General features: G+C 41.8%; 1 protein-coding gene across 1 annotated transcript; it reads right to left on the reverse strand.

The window, feature by feature from the left end:
- Window positions 1-22,608: 22,608 nt before the first annotated feature.
- Window positions 22,609-23,784, reverse strand: LOC122896957 (alpha-tocopherol transfer protein-like). The gene is given in 1 exon segment (XM_044235065.1): window positions 22,609-23,784. A coding segment is annotated over 1 exon segment (1,029 nt). The 5' UTR covers window positions 23,638-23,784.
- Between the last annotated feature and the right edge of the window lie 250 nt (window positions 23,785-24,034).

Below are 24,034 nucleotides of genomic sequence, written 5' to 3' on the forward strand. Positions count from 1 at the left end.
TAAATCCCAGGATTTTTATGTATACAGAATGATTCTAACGCTGTCTGAAGAAATGGTTGGATGGAAAAAAAAGATTGTGAAAACATACTCTAGATCCTGAAGATGATGAAAACTCCAGGTGTCAGTGGCATGCCTTGGCATCAAGAGGCCAGTATGAGAGACTATGGACTCTGACAAACAATCTGAGGGGTTTGAGGTGGCGGGGGGGTGGGAGGTTGGGGTACCAGGTGGTGGGTATTATAGAGGGCACGGCTTGCATGGAGCACTGGGTGTGGTGAAAAAATAATGAATACTGTTTTTCTGAAAATAAATAAATTGAGAAAAAAATTATAAAAAAAAAAGAGGCCAGTTTGTGAAGGCAGTGTATACCAGAACAGGGGATAAGTGGCTGAGAGAGGATATGCCATCAGAGCAGGATCTGGGCAGCTGTGTCCTGTGTCATGGACAGGGGTTGACAAACGGGGTGTGTGAGAAGGTCTAGGCAGCCGGTACAGGGGTGGGATATGGGACAGTGAAAGCCCTGTTTTCTGGTAGAGACCGTCTGTAGAGTCCACACTGAACATCAGCTGACAGTGATGAGGGAAGAGATAAATCAATGAACATGATGAAGTTTGGGGTCAATAGCAAACGGAACTGCTTTTATATACATATGAAGTTGCAGCAGATTTGGCATTATAGTAAACAAACCATTTCATGATTTTTTTTTACTCTATTGTAACACATACTCCTTTCAATTAAAAGATAACAATGAAAATGAAGAGAAATGTGATGGTATCTGGTGGCTAGATCCAGGACTTTCATAAGAAAATAAGACAGACCGAGTGGCTTAAACAATAGAAATTTATTTTCTCACATTTCTGGAAGCTAGAAGATCAAGGTCAGTGTCAGCAGGTTTGGTTTCTTCTGAGATTTCTTTCCTTGGCTTGCAGATGGACACCTGCTCCCTGTATCCTCATGTGGTCATCCCTAGGTCTGTCTTTTTTGTGACCTATGCTTCTTTATTAAGACCCAATTACATTGGTTTAGGGCCCATCCATAGGAGATAATTTCACCTTAATTTCTTTTTAAAAGCCTCATCTCCAAAAAAAAAAAAATCACATTGTGAGGTACTGGGAGTGAAGATTTCAATATATAAATTTTGTGAGAGCACAATTCAGTTCACAACACTCCCATCACACTTCCCATGTGCACACATGTAATGCATATCATTACATGGGGGTCTCATATATCTGGAGACTTAACATTTGCTAAAGATCATAAAATGAGTAACTAAATGTGTTCTGTTTTCTCCCCACTCTAACCATTGAAATATGCAGTATTTTTCTGTGTTAGGCCTGCAGCCAAAGCAGGGGAAGTGACTACCCATGATACTATAGGACAGGAATGATCTGGTATCTGAGGCTCAAGTTTCCTCTTTTCAGTCTATTGTATAGCAGTCACATCTTTATACTCTGTTATTCTATACTGTGTCTATTTTGGGATCAGTAGGAGGCTGATATTTTAGCATCAAAGTGGAAGGAGAACGAGAGCACAGAAATTGAAAACAATATCCAATAAGGGTTAATAACTAAAATATTTAAACTCGTGCAACTCAGTAATAAAAGTAAACAATCCAGTTTTTAAAAAAAGAGTAGATCTGAGTAAAATTTTTTTCCAAGAAAGACATACAGATGGCCAACAATACCTGAAAAGATGCTCAATGTCACTAGCCATCAGGAAAACACACAATGAGATATCATCTTACATATGTTAGAATAGGGATTATGAAAAAGACAAGAGATAACAAGTGTTGGTGAGATGTGAAAAGGAAACACTTGTGCACTGTTGGTGAATACGTAAATTGGTACAGTTACTACAGAAAATAATATGAGGGTTCCTCCAAAAATTAAAAATAGAGCTACCATATTATCTAACAAATCTAGTTCAGGGTTTATTTATCTGATAAAAATAAAAACAATAACTTGAAAAGATATATGCACCCCCATTTTAATTATAGCACTATTCACAATAGCCAAGATGTGGAAACAACCGAAGTGTCCATTGACGGGTGAATGGATAAAGAGATTGTGGTATATATATACTATGTAATACTAGTGAACCATAAAAAATGAAATCTTGCTATTTGTGATAATATTCATGGATTTTATGGGCATTATGTCCAATTAAGTAAGTCCCACAGAGAAAGAAAGAAAAAGACCATATAATCTCAGTTATATGTGAAACCTAAAAAAACCAACAGAAAACCAAACATGGGTATATAAAGAAAACTTTGGTAGCTGCACAAGTTAGTGGCTGAGGGGTAGGTGAAAAGAGGAAAAGGTTCAAAACATACAAATTTCTAGTTATAGAATAAATAAGTCACAGGACTCCTGGGTGGCTCAGTTGGTTACGTGTCTGCCTTTGGCTTAGGTCATGATCCCAGGGTCCTGGGATCCTGTCCCACATCAGGATCCTTGTTCAGCAGGGAAACTGCTTCTCCCTCTGCCTGCTACACCCCTGCTTGTGTTCTCTCTCTCTCTGCCAAATAAATAAAATCTTAAGAAAATAAGTCATGAAGATGTCATGTATAGTAATGGTGACTATAGTTAATAATATGCTACTGCATATGTGGAAGTTGATAAGAGAGTGGATTTTAAAAGTCTTCATAACACACAAAAATCTGTAACTATGTAAAGTGATGCACATTAATTAGACTTACAGTGGTCATCATTTCATAATAAACATATAAATATCAAATTATTACGTTGTACACAATCACACTCAAATATAACAAGGGGATGAATTTCGTTGTCCTCCTCATAATCAGGTAAAGCATTTAAGAAATAAACAGCACCAAAGCTGACCCAGCATATAAACATGAGTACGTTTTTTCCTGCTGCATCAACCCCAATGATCTCTATGAGTTATTCATGGTTAAGTCATTTCTTTTGTTGGGAGGAATCACAGGAGTGAATATACTCATATTTGTTGAAATATTACAGCATCGGAAGTCAGATAGTTTTTATTGTTTTGTTCATTTCTCTTCACAGAGCTCTGAGATAAGTATCAACCTGCCTATTTTACAGATGACTCACCACAAGGTCACACACATCTATGTAGATACATCATTTTCATTTCTACAAGTCATTTTTTTTCCCAATGAAAAGACATTATTTTAGACACAGATACAAAATCTTTTCTTCAAACCAGATTATAAAACAATAAATACAGGGTGATCCCAATGTTCTTGAAAAATTCATGTGTATATAAAAAGAATGAAAGAAAATATACATAGTTTCATTTTCTACTTTCATCTATATCTCATTTTTATTAAATGTGAATTAGATGTCTACTTTGTGCCAGACACTATCCATCCAATTCCATATCTGTATCCACATCCTCTCTCTTTTGATATGTAGACTGGATAACTGGAAATGTCCACTAGTGGTAAGGTGGTTGTTAGTGCCCACCCCATGGGCTGGTGAAATATGACCTTAAATGATCTCCATTCCAAGCAGGTTTAGTCCAAGTTTGACCCTGAGTCCTGCAAAACTGGCATCTAAACCAAAATAAATGGGGTTGAACAGAGAGAGGTTGTACATTACGAAACTGAGGATATTTGCAATCCAGACCCCTCATTCTCCTGAATAGCTGTAAGAGGCTACGACCTTCTCCTCCACTCTCCTAGATAGGTAACACTTGTGTGGTTTTAGTCTTGGTTCTCTTATGGGTGTGAACTAGAGATTTTACTTTCTCTTTGGTCCATGGCCAGGTTGTGTGGTAGATTTCAGAAATGACCTTGTGTCTGTATTATCCCTAATAGGTTTGTTCCTCCCAATGAGTCCTCTGAGGGGTCCATCTGAGGTAACATGGAATTTCTGCTTCATTTAAGCCCTCATCTGCCAGTTGTGGTGGCCTGGACCCACAGCCACAGGAGAGAGAGAGGAGAAAACAGGTTCTCAAAGTTAAGCACAAAACTGGAACCCTGATCTCAATATCAAATTCTCCTGACTTAGGACACCCGGTGATATCCCTCTATAACCTGGTGGTGGAGGAAACTCTTTATCTCTGATGAAAAATCCAGAAGCAGGGGCACCTGGCTGGCTTAGGGACATCTGGTTGGCTCAGTTCAGTAGATTACGCAGCTCTTGATCTTGGGGTTGTGAGTTTGAGTCCCACATTGGGTGTAGAGATTACTTAAAAATTGTGGTATAGTAGGTGAATCTAGGCTCATCTCATCCCTGGAACACAACTGGCTAGCTATCAAACCATCCTGAATAGCTAAGAAGTCAACCTGAGGACTAACAGAACAAACTCCACAACTAGAAGGAAAGAAGAAGCCACATCGAAGAAGGTAGGATGTGCACAGATGTGGTTTGGGGGAGAAATAGATCATGGGTGCTGCAGAGGGGAAGGAGTCCTGTTTGCAGAGAAATGTGAGAAAGAGGAGCACACAAAGGAACACACAAGGAGAACACTTCACTAAGGTCATTGGCTGGGAAAACAGGAAGGGCTGATTTTTGAGTTTTTGCAACCAGCAGAACTTCAATATTGGAGTTTTAAAGGTCAACAGACTTGGCTGGGATAGAACCCTGAGGTCACAGACCTACTCCTGGGGAGAAGTGAGACAAGCAACCTAGGTTCAGATGGCATGATCTGAGGAATGTGCAAGGTTCACAGGGGGAGAGATTGCTCTTCTTGGAGGGCATCTGTGAGAGGTGGCATTTGCAGGAGTGTCTCTCTGGGGACAAAAGAGCCAGTGGGCTCCACTTCACTCCTGCATCCCTTGGAGTAGATGAAAATCACCTGCTGAGGATGGCTCACCCAACACTGGCAGTCTAGCCTGCTTGCTTCAAGTCCCATGCCCCTGTGCTCTGGTGTTAGTTCTCTTTTTAGTTAAACCTGCATCAGCCCCACTGTAGCGAGACCCTCCTCCAGCACACCAGCACAGGCCACTGACACACCACATCCCTAAAGCTTGGAGTTTTAAAAGTCAGCAGGCTTGGCACTCGGTAGAGCCCAAGTGCATGTGCTGCTCCAGGCAGGCAAGCAACTTGAAGAAAGACAGCATGTAAGTGGCGAATGAAAAGTGCCTGGGACCCATGGTGTGGGGGTGGGGAGACTATTCATTCTTCTGAGAGTGCTTCCATGAGAGCAGGAAGCATGGAGATTCCTCTCCGGGGACCAAAGAGCTGACTGACACCATTTCCCTCCCTTGCCCCTCAATATTAACCAGCTTCAGTAACAGCTTAGCACAGAAAGAAGCCTGCTTAACTTGCTTACAAGTTACACCCCCTGTGCTCTGCTGGTACTGTTTTTCTTGGGCACATGTGTCTAAGTTCCAGAACTGTGGGCCCTTTGCTCAGAAGACCAACAGTAATGCTGGACATACCACATTTCTTGACCAAAGATTTCTACAAAAATTCAGTGGAAGAAACATCAGGTCTCATTTAACAAGCAGACAAGAGCATACCTAGTTAAAACTATGGACTCTGAAAAACAATCTGAGGGGTTTGAAGTGGCGGGCGTGTGGGAGGCCGGGGTACCAGGTGGTGGGTATTATAGAGGGCACGGATTGCATGGAGCACTGGGTGTGGTGAAAAAATAATGATACTGTTATGCTGAAAATAAATAAATGAAAAAAAAAAAACTCGCCACACTCTGGCCAAGATCCAAATACTGACCACTGCAGGCAAGGAGAGCCTGTGCAGATGACTGGCCTGAAAGAGCAAGAAAAACACAGCAGCAAACAAACAAATAAACACCAAAAAAACACAGCAGCAGAATGCATGCAGAACACACCAGGACACTCCCTGAAGTGCTAGGCCCTGGACACTATATGGGCTCTTCTTTTTGAGTGCACATGGAATAGTCTCCAGAATAGAACACATACTGGAACACAAATAACTTATCAAGCAGTACCAAAATATTGGCATTATTCCCTGCACGTTTTCAGACCACAATGCATTGACGCTTGAACTCAATCGCAAGAGGAAATTTGGAAGAAACACAAATAGACGAAGGTTAAAGAGCATCCTGCTAAAGAGTGAATGGGTCAAACAGGAAATTTAGGAAGAACTGAAAAATTCATGGAAACAAAAGAAAAAGACCTTCTTTCCTCTCATGCTCTCTCTCACTGTCTCTCTCTCAAATAAATAAATAAAAATCTTTTTAAAAAACAACCTAAACCAAACAGGAGAAGAGAAATAATTAAGATTAGATCATAAATCAGTGAAATGGAAACCAAAAGAACATTAGAACAAATCAACCAAACTAGAAGCAGGTTCTTTGAAAGAATTAATAAGATCAATAAACACCTCACCAGACTTATCAAAAATAAGAAAAGGGACCCAAATTAAAATCATGAACGAAAGAGGAGAGATCATGATGAACACCACGGAAATACAATTTTAAGAACTTATTATGAGCAACTATATGCCAAAAAATTGGGCAATTTGGAGAAATTGATGCATTCCTAGAAACTTATAAATTACCAAAACTTTAACAGGAAGAAAGAGAAAACCTAAACAGACCCATATCCAGCAAGTAAATTGAAGTAGTAATCAAAAATCTCCCAATAAACAAGAGTCCAGGGCTGGATGGCATCCCAGGGGAATTCTACCAAATATTTAAGAAGAACAAATACCTATTCTTCTTAAGCTGTTTCAAAAATTAGAAATAGAAGGAAAACTTCCAAACTCATTTTATGAGGCCAGCATTACCTTGACCCCCAAACCAGACAAAGATCCCACCAAAAAAATGAATTACAAACCAATATCCCTGATGAACACAGATGCAAAAATTCTCACCAAAATACTAGCCAGTAGGATCCAACAGTATATTAAAATTTATTATTCACCACGACGAAGTGGGATTCATTCCTGGGCTGCAAGTGCTGTTTAAGATCTGCAAATCAAGCAACATGATACATCACATTGTGATCCTCTCAAAAGATGCAGGAAAATATTTGACAAAATACAGCATCCTTTCTTAATTAAAACTCTTTACAGTATAGGGATAGAGGGAACATATCTCAATATCTTAAAAGCCATCTATGAAAAACCCACAGTGAATAGCATTCTCAATGGGGAAAAGCTGAGAACTTTCCCCCCTATGGTCAGGAACATGACAGGGATGTCCACTCTTACCACTGTTGTTCAACATAGTACTAGAGTTCTAGTCTCAGCAATCAGACAACAACAACAACAAAAAAATAGAAATCGTTCAAAATGGCAAAGAATTCAAACTCTCACTTTTCACAGATGACATGAAACCTTATGTGGAAAACCCAAAAGTCTCCACCCTAAAATTGCTAGAACTCATACAGGAATTCAGCAACGTGGCAGGATACAAAATCGATGCACAGAAATGACGTGCATTTCTATAAACTAACAATGATGCAGAAGAAAGAGAAATTAAGGAATTGATCCCATTTATAATTGCACCAAGAACCATAAGATATCTAGGAATAAACCTAACCCAAGAGCTAAAGAATCTGTACTCTAAAAATTATAGAACACTCATGAAGGAAATTGAGGAATACACAAAGAAATGGAAACACATTCTATGCTCATGGATTGGAAGAATAAATATGTTTAAAATGTCTATGCTTCCAGAGCAATCTACACATTCAGTACAACACTTATCAAAATACCATCAACATCTTTTTTACAGAGCTGGAACAAATAATCCTAAAATTTGTATGGAACAAGAAAAGACCCCAAGTAGCCAGAGGAATGTTGGAAAAGAAAACCAAAGTCTGACCACAATGTCAGACTTCAAGCTATATTACAAAGCTGTAATCATTAAAAGAGTATGGTACTGACACAAAATCAGACACATAGATCAATGGAACAGAATAGAGAACCCAGAAACAGAACCTTAACTTTGGGTCCATTAATTACTCAAGTAATCTTTGAAAAAGCAGGAAAGAAGATCCAATGGAAAAAGGACAGTCTCTTCATCAAACGGTGAAAATTGGACAGCCACATGAAGAAGAATGAAAGTGGATCATTTCCTTATACCATGCACAAAAATGGACTCAAAATGGATGAAAGACCTAAATGTGACATAGTAATTCATCAAAATTCTAGAGGAGAATATAAGCAGGAACCTCTTTGACCTCGGCCACAGCACCTTCTTTCAAGATATGTCTCCAGCGTTGGTGGTATAGTGGTGAGCATAGCTGCCTTCCAAGATATGTCTCCAAAGGCAGGGAAACAAAAGCAAAAATGAACTATTGGGACTTGATAAAAATAAATAGCTTCTGCAAGGCAAAGAAAACAGTCAACAAAACTAGAAGGTAACCTATGCAATGGTAGAAGATATTTGCAAATGGCATATCTGATAAAGACTTAGTACCCAAAATATATAAAGAACTTTTACAACTCAACACCAAAATCCCCCAGATAATCTACTTAAAAACAGGCAAAAGACATGAACAGATATTTCTCCAAAGAAGACATACAAATGGCTAACAGACACATGAAAATATATTCAACATCACTAATCATCTGGGAAATACAAATCAAAACCACAATGAGATACAACCTCACATCTGTCAGGATGGCTAAAATTAACTTCAGGAAACAATAGATGTTGATGAGGATGTGGAGAAAAGGGAACACTCTTACACTGTTGGTGGGAATGCAAGCTGGAAAACAGTATGGAAGTATGCATGGTGTAAGAAGGCAGGACAATTCCATTCTTCTGCAGGTTGCTGTCAAGTTTTCCCAACACCATTTGTTGAAGAGACTGTCTTTTTTCTATTGGATATTCCCTATCAGGGATGCACGCCATGAAGAGTGAGTAATCTCCCCCTTTGCGTGCCCCAGGTGCTCTTCAGATTGCTGTTTTCATGGTATCTGCCCCTCGATTCTCTTCAGGAGCAGTGCAATCTCCTCTAGGCTCTAGCCCAGTCAAGTCTCCTGACCTTTAGAACTCTAGTCTTTAAGGCCACACATTGCAAGAACTCATGAAATTCAACCCCTCTCCTTTTCCAAGCCAAAGGCTTTGGGTTAATTTTCTCCTTGTGCATTCCCCATGCGCTCCTCTCTCTTTCACTCTTCTCTGTGATCACGGCTTCCTTTCTTCCTTAGCAGCCATGATACATTTCTCCCTTAAATCACGCCTCCACACTTCCTACCTTCTTGGTTGTGGTTTCTTTTCTCCGTTTAGTTGTGGAGTTAGTTCTTTCAGTTTTCAAACCAATTTCTGGAGTGTTATGATAATTTGATAGTTATATTGTTATTTTTGTGGGACCAGGAGAGCCTAGGGTCTTCTACTCTGCAACCATCTTTCTGCTGCCCACGGATGGATATTTCAGTCACTATCACAGCAACCACCTTTTAATCTTAACTAATTCTCATCAGAACATCTCAAAGACACTTAAAACAGCAGATCTTGGGAAACAAAACCACCATATCTGCACCTGACTAAGGAAAAGGCCAAGGGCTCATCCTGGATTCACTTCATTATCACAAACCACTACCATCCATCACTGCAGTTCTTGCTTGTCCTACCTACATCACACTCAGTCCAGGGTCACTTCTGTCCCCTGCACACTGTTGCAGCACTGGGGCAATCAACTCTTATCCCTCCCTTGATTTCTGCAAGATTCTCCTAATGGTCATTCCTGCAGCCATCTTGTCCCTGTCCATTCTATTCTCCAAACAGTGGCCAGAGTCACCTTCTGAGCACATGAATGAGATCATGTAACTCTCATAATGCAACTCTCCAACCTCAGAATATCTCCAGAATGATGTGGTTCCTGTCTGACTTTTTGACCTCAGCTCCTACCATCTGCACGTTGTCTGCTGGACTCCAGTCTGTTCTTGGAAAAAATGATGTCAAGCTCATAATAAACCAAAGGCCAAAGGCCAGCCCAGACCTGGTTTCCTCTTGATCTTCAGAACTCAGCTGAAATGTTACTTCCTGAGAAAGAGCTTCACTGACAATCCCACATATAATAGTCCCACTCTGGGGCACCTGGGTGGCTTAGTCAGTTAAGCACCCAACTCTTGGTTTTGGCTCAGGTTATGAGCTCAGGGTCTTCAGATTGAGCTCCATGTTGGGCTCTGCACTTAGCAGGGGGTTTGCATCTCTCTCTTTCCCTCTGCCCCTCCCCCCACTCGTGCTTTTCTCTCTCTCTCCGAAACAAAAATAATCTCATCTCCATTATCTTCTACTCAGTGGATTCACTTACTTTAAAGCACTCATTTTTATATACAGTTATCATGAGTACTGATTTGCTTACATGCTTACTGCCAGTTTTCCCATGTTAGAAACAAAGTGCCATGGATATTGCCTTGTCTTGTTCACTGTGTTGGGTCCCCAGGAACTAGTTCAGTGACTGCTATAGGTTGAACTGTACCACTGCAAAGAAGATATCTTGAAGTTTTATCCTTCATTACATCAGAAACCTTATTTGGAGAGTTATTACTGCAGATGTAATGAATTAAGATAAGGTCATACTGAAATAGGGTGTGTCCCTAAACCAATGTGACTCCTGTCTTTATAAGAAGACAGTCATGTGAAATCAGAACAGGGGATAATGGCTTGTGACAATGAAGACAGATATTGGATTCAAACATCTGCAAGCCAAGAAATGTAAACATTGCCAGACAACCACCAGAAGTTAGGGAGAAGTATGTATAGATACTCCAATAATATTCTGAGAGAGGATGTCCCTGGCAACACCTTGATTTGAGGCCTCAAGACTTCAGAAATGTGAGACAATACATTTCTATTATTTAAGTCACCTAGTTTGTAGTACTTTGTTATGGGACCCTTAGGAAATTACTTAAATCCCTCCAAAATCAAACAGTAAATGAGTATGACTGAAGAGAAAAGATTAATTCCTTTTTGATCTACTGGGAATAGACATAGATACTTAAAGTTCAGTTGCAGGACAAACTGACACAAAAATAAGACGTTACATGATTCAAAATAGTAAGAAGACCTCATTACAAATTCACAGCAGTGATTTTCAAACTTGTATGGATACCACCATGCACAGGAGAAATCATTCAAAATGTGAATACCTCCTACTGTACCTCCGAGCTTTGGGTACAGCAGACTTAATGTGGACCATGTAGCTGCAGTTTTAAGAAGCATTCCCTAGTAATTTTGATGAAGTGTTCCTAGGACCACACTTGGAAAACTCCTGACCTAAGCATCTGTAGTTTGTGCACTCTTAATTTGATGTCTATCATGCAGAGTTCTGTGATATGTGGGATGTCTCTGTTAATATCATTAATCAAGAAGTCTCATGTTCTAACCTCTCCACTATGACCAAAGATTGCTTTCCTATGTGGATTCATACTAAACTCCGTGATATCCCTGTGTTGTTCGAGAGCTGAGTGTTAGCCCTTTGTATCCCCACTGGAAAAAGGGAAGTGACTTACACGATGGGACCCTGATTTCTTCACTCTTACTTGATGAAAATGTCTAACACACTGAACATCACACTTGGTTTTCTACTGGCTCATTTCTGAGGCTTTGGGTGCACATCTTCTCTGCTTTTCTACTACAAGGGACAGTCAGAAGATCATACAGCATATGGAGCAGAGAAAAAAGTAAGAGGAAGGAAAGACACATGAAACACAGGGGAAAAGGGTCAGCATGTGCTTGCTTGTCCCCACTCAGGTCACTGGAAGCTGTGCAGTGATGCTGTGCCTCTTCTCCAGCTCCATCCCACAACCCCCTCCCACACACAGCAGTGACACCGAAGCTCTCACATCATGGAGATGGGGGCTCATCCCTGCTTCCTGTTCCATGTCCAAGTATTCTCTCTGGTAGTTATGCTATGATGTTCATGTCAGAGGCACCATCACATTGACAGAATTAAGGAAGCAAAGCCAGAATGGTCAACTAACAGTTTGAGGGCTTTCTAGATGCCACACAATGTAATTTGCTATTTTCAGATTTTTTTCTCTTATATACTCAAAGCATTGTTCTGAAGCTCACAACATTGCTTTCTTCATACAGTTTCAGGGATACTCAGGCTCACAGAGGAAAGTACACGCTCAAACAATTTTAGGGAGGTGACAATGGATGCTAATGGAAGCCAATTTGAAGGGGCTAATATTGGCTAATCCTGCAACAATATGAATATCAAAATACATAATCATAGTGTCAGATGATAACTATTTGAGCATAGTAGGAATCCATGAGTCATACTAATAAAAGAAATACATAGAATTTAAGAAGCAAAACAAATGAGCAAAGGGAAAAAGGTGAGAGGCAAACCAAGAAACAGACTCTTAACTACAGAGAACAAACCGTAGGTTGCCAGAGGGGAGGTGGGTGGGGGATGGGTGAAATAGGTGATGGGGATTAAGGTATGCACTTGTGATAAGCATCAGGTGTTGTATGGAAGTGTTGAATCACTATGTTGTACATCTTAAACTAATATTACACTGTATATTAACTAGCTGGAATTTAAATAAAAACTTTAAAAAAGGAAATACAAGAAAAAATAGATAAACGATATGGAAGAAAGCAAAATCTCTACCCAACATGAATGCCAATGAATAAATCTAGAAGGAATGATGACACCATTATAAAAAAGAAACACTTAACAATTATCAGAGTAATGAGTGATTCAGGCAAGTATCATAAATGGGTTTTCAGTCTGTACCAAGTCCCAAATTAGTCACTGAGTCACCATGGTAACCATGCTGGCCAAGGAAAGCTGAGATAAAACAAGCAGCAACCATCCTGACTTGTCTCCTAAACTACTACATATTAGTGACTGGTTTTCTGAAGATGACCTGTAGAATTTTCTGTAGGTCATTTTCATCTCTGGATTTAGTATAGTGCCAATCATATCTAAAGTCACGGCAAATGAATATTGTATGTGTGGGTGTATACCACTTGTCTGTGATAATTCAAACATAAAAATACATAAGTATAATGTCAGATGGTAAATATATGAGCAAAAAAGGAATCCAAGCATCATACCAATAAAATAATACACGAATAAATAAGTAAATGATAGGGGAGAAGTGAAAAGCTCTATTCAACATTTGAATGTCAGTTTTTAAATCCAGAAGGAATGACGGTGTTATAAAAGCAACACTTAACAGCTATCAGAATGATGGGTGAGTAAGGCAAGAATCATAAATGGATTTTCAGTTTGTAACAAGTTTCACAGCAGTCACTGAGTCACCATGGTAACCATACTGGCAAAGGAAAGCTGAGAGAAAGCAAACAGCAACCATCCTGACTAGTCTTCTAATATGTGCTTGGAACTGAGGACGATAGATATAACCCACAGTAAATTACCTTACATATTCCTCACAAGAGCTACTTTCACCAACACACCAACACACACACACACTCATGCGTGCTCTCTCAATCTTTCTTACCACCAAAAAATCTAGGAATTCGTTGAGGTGCATTTGTTTAAGAATAAACAAGAAAAATCCCTAATTCAATTCTAACCACACAAAGATGAAAGCTACTAAACAATCACATACTAATGAGTGGTTTTCTGAAGAAGACCTATAGAATTTTCTGTAGGTCATTTTCATCCCTAGAATTAGTATAATGGCAATTATATCTAAAGTCATGGCAAGTGAATATTGTGATGATAAATTATATACATCTTTTCGTCAGGGCCACAGCACCCAGATATTTGATCAAACATTATTCTGGATATTTCTGTGAGAGTGTTGTTGGATGAGACTTACACACAAATGTGTAGATTTTGAGTAAAGGAGTTAGCTCTCTATATTGATGGACCTCATCTTACCATGTGAAGATTTTATTAGGAGAGAGGGATTATCTCCCCTAAGTCAAAGGGAATTTTTCAAGTAGATTGCTTTTTTAAAAAATTTATTTATTTATTTTCAGCATAACAGTATTCATTATTTTTGCACCACACCCAGTGCACCATGCAATCCACGCCCTCTATAATACCCACCACCTGGTACCCCAACCTCCCACCCCCCCACCACTTCAAACCCCTCAGATTGTTTTCAAGAGTCCATAGTCTCTCATGGTTCACCTCCCCTTCCAATTTCCCCCAACTCCCTTCTCCTCTCTAACTCCCCATGTCCTCCATGCTATTTGTTATGCTCCACAAATAAGTGAAACCATATGATAATTGACTCTGCTTCACTTATTTCACTCAGCATAATCTCTTCCAGTCCTGTCCATGTTGCTACAAAAGTTGGGTATTCGTCCTTTCTGATGGAGGCATAATACTCCATAGTGTATATGGACCATATTTTCCTTATCCATTCTTCCGTTGAAGAGCATCTTGGTTCTTTCCACAGTGTGGCGACCATGGCCATTGCTGCTATAAACATTGGGGTACAGATGGCCCTTCTTTTCACTACATCTATATCTTTGGGGTAAATACTCAGTAGTGCAATGGCAGGGTCATAGGGAAGCTCTATTTTTAATTTCTTGAGGAATCTCCACACTGTTCTCCAAAGAGGCTGCACCAACTTGCATTCCCACCAACAGTGTAAGAGGGTTCCCCTTTCTCCACATCCCCTCCAACACATGTTGTTTCCTGTCTTGTTAATTTTGGCCATTCTAACTGGTGTAAGGTGATATCTCAATGTGGTTTTAATTTGAATCTCCCTGAGGGCTAGTGGTGATGAACATTTTTTAATGTGTCTGATAGCCATTTGTATGTCTTCATTGGAAAAGTGTCTGTTCATATCTTCTGCCCATTTTTTGATATGATTGTCTGTTTTGTGTGTGTTGAGTTTGAAGAGTTCTTTATAGATCCTGGATATCAACCTTTTGTCTGTACTGTCATTTGCAAATATCTTCTCTCATTCCGTGGGTTGCCTCTTTGTTTTGTTGACTGTTTCCTTTGCTTTGCAGAAGCTTTTGATTTTGATGAAGTCCCAAAAGTTTATTTTCGCTTTTGTTTCCTTTGCCTTTGGAGACATATCTTCAAAGAAGTTGCTGTGGCTGATATCGAAGAGATTGCTGCCTATGTTCTCCTCTAGGATTCTGATGGATTCCTGTCTCACATTGAGAGATCTTTTATCCATTTTGAGTTTATCTTTGTGTACGGTGTAAGAGAATGGTCGAGTTTCATTCTTCTACATATAGCTGTCCAGTTTTCCCAGCACCATTTATTGAAGAGACTGTCTTTTGTCCACTGTATATTTTTTCCTGTTTTGTCGAAGATTATTTGACTATAGAGTTGAGGGTCCATATCTGGGCTCTCTACTCTGTTCCACTGGTCTATGTGTCTGTTTTTATGCCAGTACCATGCTGTCTTGGTGGTCACAGCTTTGTAGTAAAGCTTGAAATCAGGTAACGTGATGCCCCCCATTTTATTTTTGTTTTTCAACATTTCTTTAGCAATTCGGGGTCTCTTCTGATTCCATACAAATTTTTGGATTATTTGCCCCAGCTCTTTGATGAATACTGGTGGAATTGTGATCAGAATGGCATTAAAAGTATAGATTGCTCTAGGCTGTATAGACATTTTTTTAAAATTTTTTTTCCAATTTATTTATTTTCAGAAAAACAGTATTCATTATTTTTTCCCCACACTCAGTGCTCCATGCAAGCCGTGCCCTCTGTAATACCCACCACCTGGTACCCCAACCTCCCACCCCCCCGCCACTTCAAACCCCAGATTGTTTTTCAGAGTCCATAGTCTCTCATGGTTCATCTCCCCTTCCAAGTTACCCAAAAGCACATACCCTCCCCAATGTCCATAACCCTACCCCCCTTCTCCCAACCCCCCTCCCCCCAGCAACCCACAGTTTGTTTCGTGAGATTAAGAGTCACTTATGGTTTGTCTCCCTCCCTATCCCATCTTGTTTCATGGATTCTTCTCCTACCCACTTAAGCCCCCATGTTGCATCACCACTCCCTCATATCAGGGAGATCATATGATATTTGTCTTTCTCCGCTTGACTTATTTCGCTAAGCATGATACGCTCTAGTTCCATCTATGTTGTCGAAAATGGCAAGATTTCGTTTCTTTTGATGGCTGCATAGTATTCCATTGTGTATATATACCACATCTTCTTGATCCATTCATCTGTTGATGGACATCTAGGTTCTTTCCATAGTTTGGCTATTGTGGACATTGCTGCTATAAACATTCGGGTGCACGTAGGCTGTATAGACATTTTAACAATGTTTATTCTTCCGATTCAAGAGCATGGAATGGTCTTCCATCTATTTGTGTCTTCTTCAATTTCTTTCATGAGTGTTCTGTAGTTCCTCGAGTACAGATCCTTTACCTCTTTGGTTAGGTTTATTCCCAGGTATCTTATGGTTCTTGGTGCTATAGTCAATGGAATCGATTCTCTAATTTCCCTTTCTGTATTTTCATTGTTAGTGTATAAGAAAGCCACTGATTTCTGCACATTGACTTTGTATCCTGCCACGTTGCTGCATTGCTGTATGAGTTCTAGTAGTTTGGGGGTAGAGTCTTTTGGGTTTTCCATATAAAGAATCATGTCATCTGCGAAGAGAGAGAGTTTGACTTCTTCCTTGCCAATTTGGATACCTTTTATTTCTCTTTGTTGTCTGATTGCTGTTGCTAGGACTTCTAATACTATGTTGAACAAGAGTGGTGAGAGTGGGCATCCTTGTCTTGTTCCTGATCTCAACAGGAAGGCTGCAAGCTTTTTCCCATTGAGGATGATATTTGCTGTGGGTCTTTCATAGATAGATTTGATGAGGTTCAGGAATGTTCCCTCTATCCCTATACTCTGAAGCGTTTTAATCAGGAACAGATGATGGATTTTGTGAAATGCTTTTTCTGCTTCGATTGAGAGGACCATGTGGTTCTTCTATCTTCTCTTATTAATTTGTTCTATCACATTGATTGATTTGCGAATGTTGAACCATCCTTGTAGCCCAGGGATGAATCCCACCTGGTCATGGTGAATAATCTTTTTAATGTGCTGTTGGATCCTGTTTGCTAAGATCTTGTTGAGAATCTTAGCATCCATATTCATCAGTGGTATTGGTCTGAAATTCTTCTTTTTGGTAGGGTGTTTGCCTGGTTTGGGGATCAGGGTAATGCTGGCTTCATAGAAAGAGTCTGGAAGTTTTCCTTCTGCTTCAATTTTTTGAAACAGCTTCAGGAGAATAGGTGTTATTTCTTCTTTGAAAGTTTGGTAGAATTCCCCAGGGAATCCGTCAGGTCCTGGGCTCTTGTTTTTTGGGAGGTTTTTGATCACCGCTTCAATCTCGTTATTAGATATTGGTCTATTCAGGTTGTCAATTTCTTCCTGGTTCAATTTTGGGAGTTTATAGTTTTGCAGGAATGCATCCATTTCATCTAGGTTTCTTAGCTTATTGGCATATAACTGTTGATAATAACTTCTGATGATTGTTTCTACTTCCTTGGTGTTCGTTGTGATCTCTCCCTTTTCATTCATAATTTTATGAATTTGGGCTTTCACTCTTTTCTTTTGGATTTGTGTGGCCAATGGTTTATTGATCTTATTGATTCTTTCAAAAAACCAGCTTCTAGTTTCATTGATACGTTCTACTGTTATCTCTGGTTTCTACCTCATTGATCTCAGCTCTAATCTTGATTATTTCCCTTCTTATGTGTGGAGCTTGTTTGATTTGTTGTTGATTCTCCAGTTCTTTAAGGTGTAGAGACAGCTGCTGTGTTCTGGATTTTTCAATTTTTTTGAGGGAGCCTTGGATGGCTATGTATTTACCCCTTGGGACAGCCTTTGCTGTATCCCCTAGGTTTTGGACCGAAGTGTCTTCATTCTCATTAGTTTCCATGAATTGCTGAAGTTCTTCTTTGATCTCCTGGTTGATCCAAGCATTCTTAAGCAAGGTGGCCATTAGCTTCTAGGTGTTTGAGTTCCTTCTGAACTTTTCCTTATGATTGAGCTCCAGTTTCAAAGCATTGTGATCTGAGAATATGCAGGGAATAATGTCAGTCTTTTGGTATCGGTTGAGTCCTGCTTTGTGACCCAGTATGTCATCTATTCTTGAGAACGTTCCATGTGCACTTGAGAAGAATGAGTATTCTGTTGTTTTTTTTTCAATTTATTTATTTTCAGAAAAACAGTATTCATTATTTTTTCACCACACCCAGTGCTCCATGCAAGCCGTGCCCTCTATAATACCCACCACCTGGTACCCCAACCTCCCACCACCCCCCGCCCCTTCAAACCCCTCAGATTGTTTTTCAGAGTCCATAGTCTCTCATGGTTCACCTCCCCTTCCAATTTACCCAAATTCCCTACTCCTCTCTAACACCCCTTGTCCTCCACGCTATTTGTTATGCTCCACAAATAAGTGAAACCATATGATAATTGACTCTCTCTGCTTGACTTATTTCACTCAGCATAATCTCTTCCAGTCCCGTCCATATTGCTACAAAAGTTGGATATTCATCCTTTCTGATGGAGGCATAATACTCCATAGTGTATATGGACCACATCTTCCTTATCCATTCTTCCGTTGAAGGGCATCTTGGTTCTGTTGTGTTAGGGTGGGATGTTCTGTATATATCTATGAGGTCCATCTGGTCCAGTGTGTCATTCAATGCTCTTGTTTCTTTATTGATTTTCTGCTTCGGTGATCTGTCTATTTCTGAGAGAGGCATGTTAAGATCTCCTACTATTAATGTATTCATATCAATATGACTCTTAATCTTGATTAACAGTTTTCTTATGTAGTTGGCTGCTTCCATATTGGGGGCATAAATATTTACAATTGTTAGATCATCTTGGTGGATAGTCCCTTTAAGAATGAAGTAGTGTCCTTCTGTATCTCTGACTACAGTCTTTAGTTTAAAATCTAATTTATCTGATATGAGAATCGCTACCCCAGCCTTCTTTTGAGGCCCAATGGCATGAAAGATGCTTCTCCATCCCTTTACTTTCAGTCTGGGTGTATCTTTAGGTTTAAAATGGGTCTCTTGTAGACAACACATGGATGGGTCCTGTCGTTTTATCCTATCTGCAACACTGTGCCATTTTATGGGCGCATTTAGGCCATTCACATTGAGAGTGATTATTGATAGATACATTTTTATTGACATCGAGTTACCTTTGAAGTTTTTCTTTCTGTAGATTGTCTCTATATTTCTGTTCAATGCTATTCTTAGGATTTTTCTTTCCATGAGTCACACAGGGACTTCCTGTGGCACAAGCTCTGTTAAGGAATCTCTGACTGATGATTCCTGTCACTTGGTATTTCAAACAAACCAATTCTGAATCGGGAAAGCAGAAAGGAATTTACTTTAGATTTACGAAGTTAATAGGCCCCAATACTGACAGACATCACTGGATGGACTTCCCTTCCGAAGAGTTGAGATGCTTCTGTTCGGTGTCTCCACAGAACCCCAGAACAGCTACACTTGCACCATGACCTCTGCTAACACTTCATTGCCTCGATGAAAGAAAAGGCTTCAAAGGTAAATCTTAAAAGCTAAAAACTTTACAATGAAGTATTATAATAATGCCACAGCTTTTGCCTGCCCAATTGGAAAAGTAATCCCATGACTGGTCTGAGAATCTGGTGGCCTTTAAAGAAACTGCCCTCTGGGAGAATTCAGAACGGCTCAGTGTCTCATAGGAATTTGGGGAAAATACCTCTCATTGTCTTCTCAAGTTCAGCAAAAATGTAGTATCTTACAAGCTGAAGTGTTTGTAAACCTCTAGAGACAAGTGTGTCCTTGTGAAAGCGAGATGAAGCTAAAGCCACTTCTGCCCAAAGCAAGTAAGCTCGGGAGAGGAAGCCAGGGTTGCACAGATGTTTCTGTACATTTCTTCTGGCCTGTCCCTGTGAAGGTAGAACAGGATTCCAGGGAGAGGCACAATTTGCCAGATTCTGTACAAGAGAAGAGGGAGAAAACCCCCATATTACCTAAGCTTACAGATTCACTTGGGAGCAATTCATTCAGACCTACATCACCTATAAAATAACCCAGATTGGGGGGAGGTGGGGGAGAAACAGGCCTCTAAAAGGTAGAGTACAGTGTCCTTGTGGCAGTAAAGCCAAATGATGCCTAAAACAGAGGGTTCGGAGCTCAGAGTGAGGATTCCTTTAGCGTGTAATTCAGGGGTGGTCAGTGGCTTATTCAAGGCCACACAGCAGTGTAAAGCCAGAACTCCGGTCTCCTGGTTGACTCCTTTCCCTTCCTGTTCCACAGTACCATGACTTTAGGGAAAAGTTACTTTCCAGGTTTTCGTGAAATGGGCCAGACCTTCTCCCTGAAGGAAAACACTCCCAGTTCTCCCAATGCTGGCTTGTTTGCCCCACTGGTGCACCCCCGCTCCCGAGCCAGGCTCACCATGTGCTCGCTTGATCATCCCACCACCCTGCTGGGGTGGCTCTATACAGACACCTGGTAAAGCTGCACAGAAACCGCCTTGATTTTCACCCAGGGAGCTTCTGCTTTCATAGCCTGGTCCAATCCTCCTGAGGTGTCCAAACTATTTGATCTCCCTCTGGAACCAAAACCAAGCCCAGCAGCTGCAGAAGGCAAACAGATCTTGGCTCTAACTCCTTTCAGAAGCTGAATGAAACTGCTCCCTGGGCCACCTAGAAGGGCCTGGGAAACGGGCAACGTCCCGGTCTTGGAGATCCTTGTCTAGGTGAGCTTACACACATGCAAGCTTTTCAAGTCAAGGGACATGGGCCACACGGGCCAGGAACGCAGTGTAGCGTGTAAACGGGAAACTTGGTGGGGCTGACCAGTCCCTCTCTCCCTCTGTCTAGCTTGGGGGTGGTGGGGGAATCTCTCCTTCCTCTCTGAGGTCTGAGAACACCTCTAACCACTTCCCACATCCAAGCAGTTGGGTTCTGAACCTTCTGCTTGAGCCATCCTGCTGGTGTTGTCAAGATCTTTTCAGCAGAGCCGGTCAAGATCTTTTCAGCAGAGCCGGTCACGCTGTTCCTGGCAGACGGAAGGGGGAGCTGCCAGGGGCCTGCATTGCTGGCACTTCCAGCTCGGCATGGCCCCTAGAGGATCCAGGACTGGTACCCACAGGGCAGAGCGTTCCCTGGACTGGGCACTGATGAGGTGAGTCATTTCCACATTCTCCAGGCATTTTAAACAGCATATGAAGATGACGAGCTTATTCACAGTAGATGGGCCTTTGCCTTTCAGAGCACTGCCCTCCTCCTCACAGATGGTCCCCTTGCCTGCTGGTTTCAGAAATGCATAAATTTTTAAGGAATTAATATGAAAGGAAATAGGTCAAAAGCCACCAGAAGAACCACCTAGTTCAATGGTTGGGCTAAGGCTGAAGTTCTGACAGGAAGGGTCTGAGGTGCTGAAATGCAGAGCTAACATTCGGTCCCGCTGGCTAGACGAGTCTGTCCACCCGTACCAGAGAGAGAGAAATGCAAGTGTGTCTGGGAGGACGGGGGCCCCAGAAGTGATCTGGCGATAGCACGCACTTAACATTCGTTTCCAGAGACCAAAATCTAAGAATCCCAAGTAATTAGCCATTCCCTGCTGACAGGTTTCCAGTATATGGCCAGAGCCTCAGGCATAGAAGGAATTCACACAGACCTGTCATCTCACCTGCCCTTTCCAGTTTAACCCTCCCTACAAAAAGAAGTTGGTTATTGCCAGGTCCCAAGAATACACATACACTTTCCTCAAAGGCAGGGCCAGATGGTGATAGATGTCTCTTGGGAAGGCCCAGGTGTACCACAAAAAAGCGGGATCCAACCACTTGCCTCTTTGAGAGCCATGGGAGAGCCATTTGAGAGCCATCTAGGCAGAAAACGAATGCTTAGCATTCAATTCCTAAACCAAATCCCAGAACGTCAGCCAAGGCCCTAGGCGTCATTTCATCCAGCTTCATTTTACAGATGAGAAGGGTTAGGCCCACAGAGGTCCAGGTCTTGTCTATAGTCCATACTTCTGAGGCTGGAGCCCTGGTCTCTTCATTCTCGGGCCAGAATTCTTTCAGCTCCTCGGGCCTGGCGTCTAGCGTTTTAGGTTAAGTAGAATCACATCCCTCTAGGATCCTGTATGATTGTATTGAGAACCAGGGCTAAGGCTTTGTGGGTTTGGGAAAACTTCTGTTTCTATTGCAAGAGTCAGTCAATGAATCCCAGAGGTTCTCTGATGCCTCTGGCTCCCAAATTTGATCAGGAGGTGCTGCTTATGTCCTGATGCTCCCATGATTCGATTAAGGTGCTTTCTAAACCCAGTGTAGCAGCTGGGGCCTGGGCCTCCAACTAGAAACTTCGTAGTGAGCAACCCAAGTCTGTCATTAGGGTTCAGGTAAAAGACACAAACTCCTGAAGTCTCCTGTGTGGCCATCTTGTAGGAACAGCCAGGTTCTTTCACAGGAGTGTGCTGACCGGCCAGTCAGGTGGTTTTTTCCCCCAGAATGGGGGACCAAAGTGATTTGATCCTGATTTCTCTTGTTCCAAGATCTCCAAAAACCAGATAAGCTTCCAGGTTAGTGGCTGCAAACTAGGATTCCAAACGTTTGGGAATCACTGGGGACATCTTTCGTGTCTTCCATGGATTAATTCAAGTCACCAAGGGCTTATCCCATGGCTCACCCTCAGACTCTACAGGCTTTAATTTCATTACAAGGAGCGAGACAGACTCCACGGCACCTCAAATTCTCCTTGCGCCTCTCCAAAGAAAAAGGAAAGGATTTCAAGAGGGTGGCACTCACAGGGAACTGGCTAATAGCAGGAGTAGAGCTGGGATTTCACGGCCCGCAGGGAATCATCACACTGCACGTCCGAGGTCAGCCCCTCAGGCGAGAGGGCCTGACCCAGGATGCTGTTGCACACAGAGACCGGCTGGCAGAACTCCCTCATGAAGTCCTCCTCCGAGGCCAGCAGCACTGCATTCCAGGCGCTGATGTCCAGCTCTCCCACCGTGCCCCCATACTCCTTGGGGATAATGCTTCTGGGAAGACTTGTGTGGAAAGAGTTCAGGTCAGACCCATGGAGGAAAAATCTGTTTGTTATTTTCTCCTTCAGAAATGGTTTTATGATGGCAAAAATGCCTTTAAATATTTGAGGTTCATTCACTACATGGACTGCTTTTATCCGAATGGGGAAGCCATCCTGAAGGATGCCAATCGCCTTTTTGGCTATAAAAGGGCCAAAGTGAGATGCTTTTGATAAGTTCACTCCTTTGTAGTCCGCAAGAATCACGATTCCATTCACTTGGGTTTCTTCAGACTGAATGAGTTTTTCTAACGTCAAGTATATAGCTCGGATGTTTTTGGTAATTGGGTAGTTGCTCGGTATCCATCTGTCCGGGCGCATTCACAGGATGTGGCAGCCCCGGGGGTCGGTGTGGGGCAGCACGGTGAGGAATCCCGAAGCGAGGACATCCTTTAAGGCCGAGGGCTTCAGGTTGTTGAAGACCTCAGGCCAGCTTCTCCTGCAGCTTTGGTAACTGACCAGGAGCTGCAGGGCTCAGTCATAATCGAACTTGCGGGCCCGGAGGAAGCGCAGCAGGAAGGCGTCGTCCAGGGAGGTGCTCAGGTTCGGGCACTCCTTCTGCACCATGTCACGGAGGGCCTGCACGTCTCGAAGTCTCCATTCCGGCTTCTCCTGCAGCTCTTCCCTGGCTTTGGTCACCAGGTCCTCCGTCAGCGAGCACACGTAGCCGGGAGGCTCGGCCGGCGGTGGCAGCTCATTTTCTGAGAGCGAGGTTACAGAGGGGCTGGTTCGCAGATAGTCACTTTCTTCTGACATTAGCTACCAGGATGCCGGCCGGGCTACCGGGTGGAGTGCAGGTATATAGGCTGCGGGAGCCTCGTCCGGCAACGCTCACAGACTCGACCCGCACTCCCTGCGGATTGCTTTTTTTTAAAAATTTTTTTAGTGTTCTAAGATTCATTGTTTATGTACCACACCCAGTGCTCCATGCAATATGTGCCCTCCTTAATACCCACCACTAGGATCACCCATCCTCCACCCCTCCTCTCTAAAATCCTGTTTTTTTTTTTTCCTCAGAGTCCACAATCTCTCATGGTTTGTTTCCCCCTCTGATTTCCCCTACTTCACTTCTCCTCTCCTTCTAATGTCCTCCATGTTATTCCTTATGTTCCACAAGTAAGTGAAACCATATGATAATTGACTTTCTCTGCTT

Source organism: Neovison vison, chromosome X (assembly GCF_020171115.1).
Source record: "Neovison vison isolate M4711 chromosome X, ASM_NN_V1, whole genome shotgun sequence".
NCBI lineage: Eukaryota > Metazoa > Chordata > Mammalia > Carnivora > Mustelidae > Neogale > Neogale vison.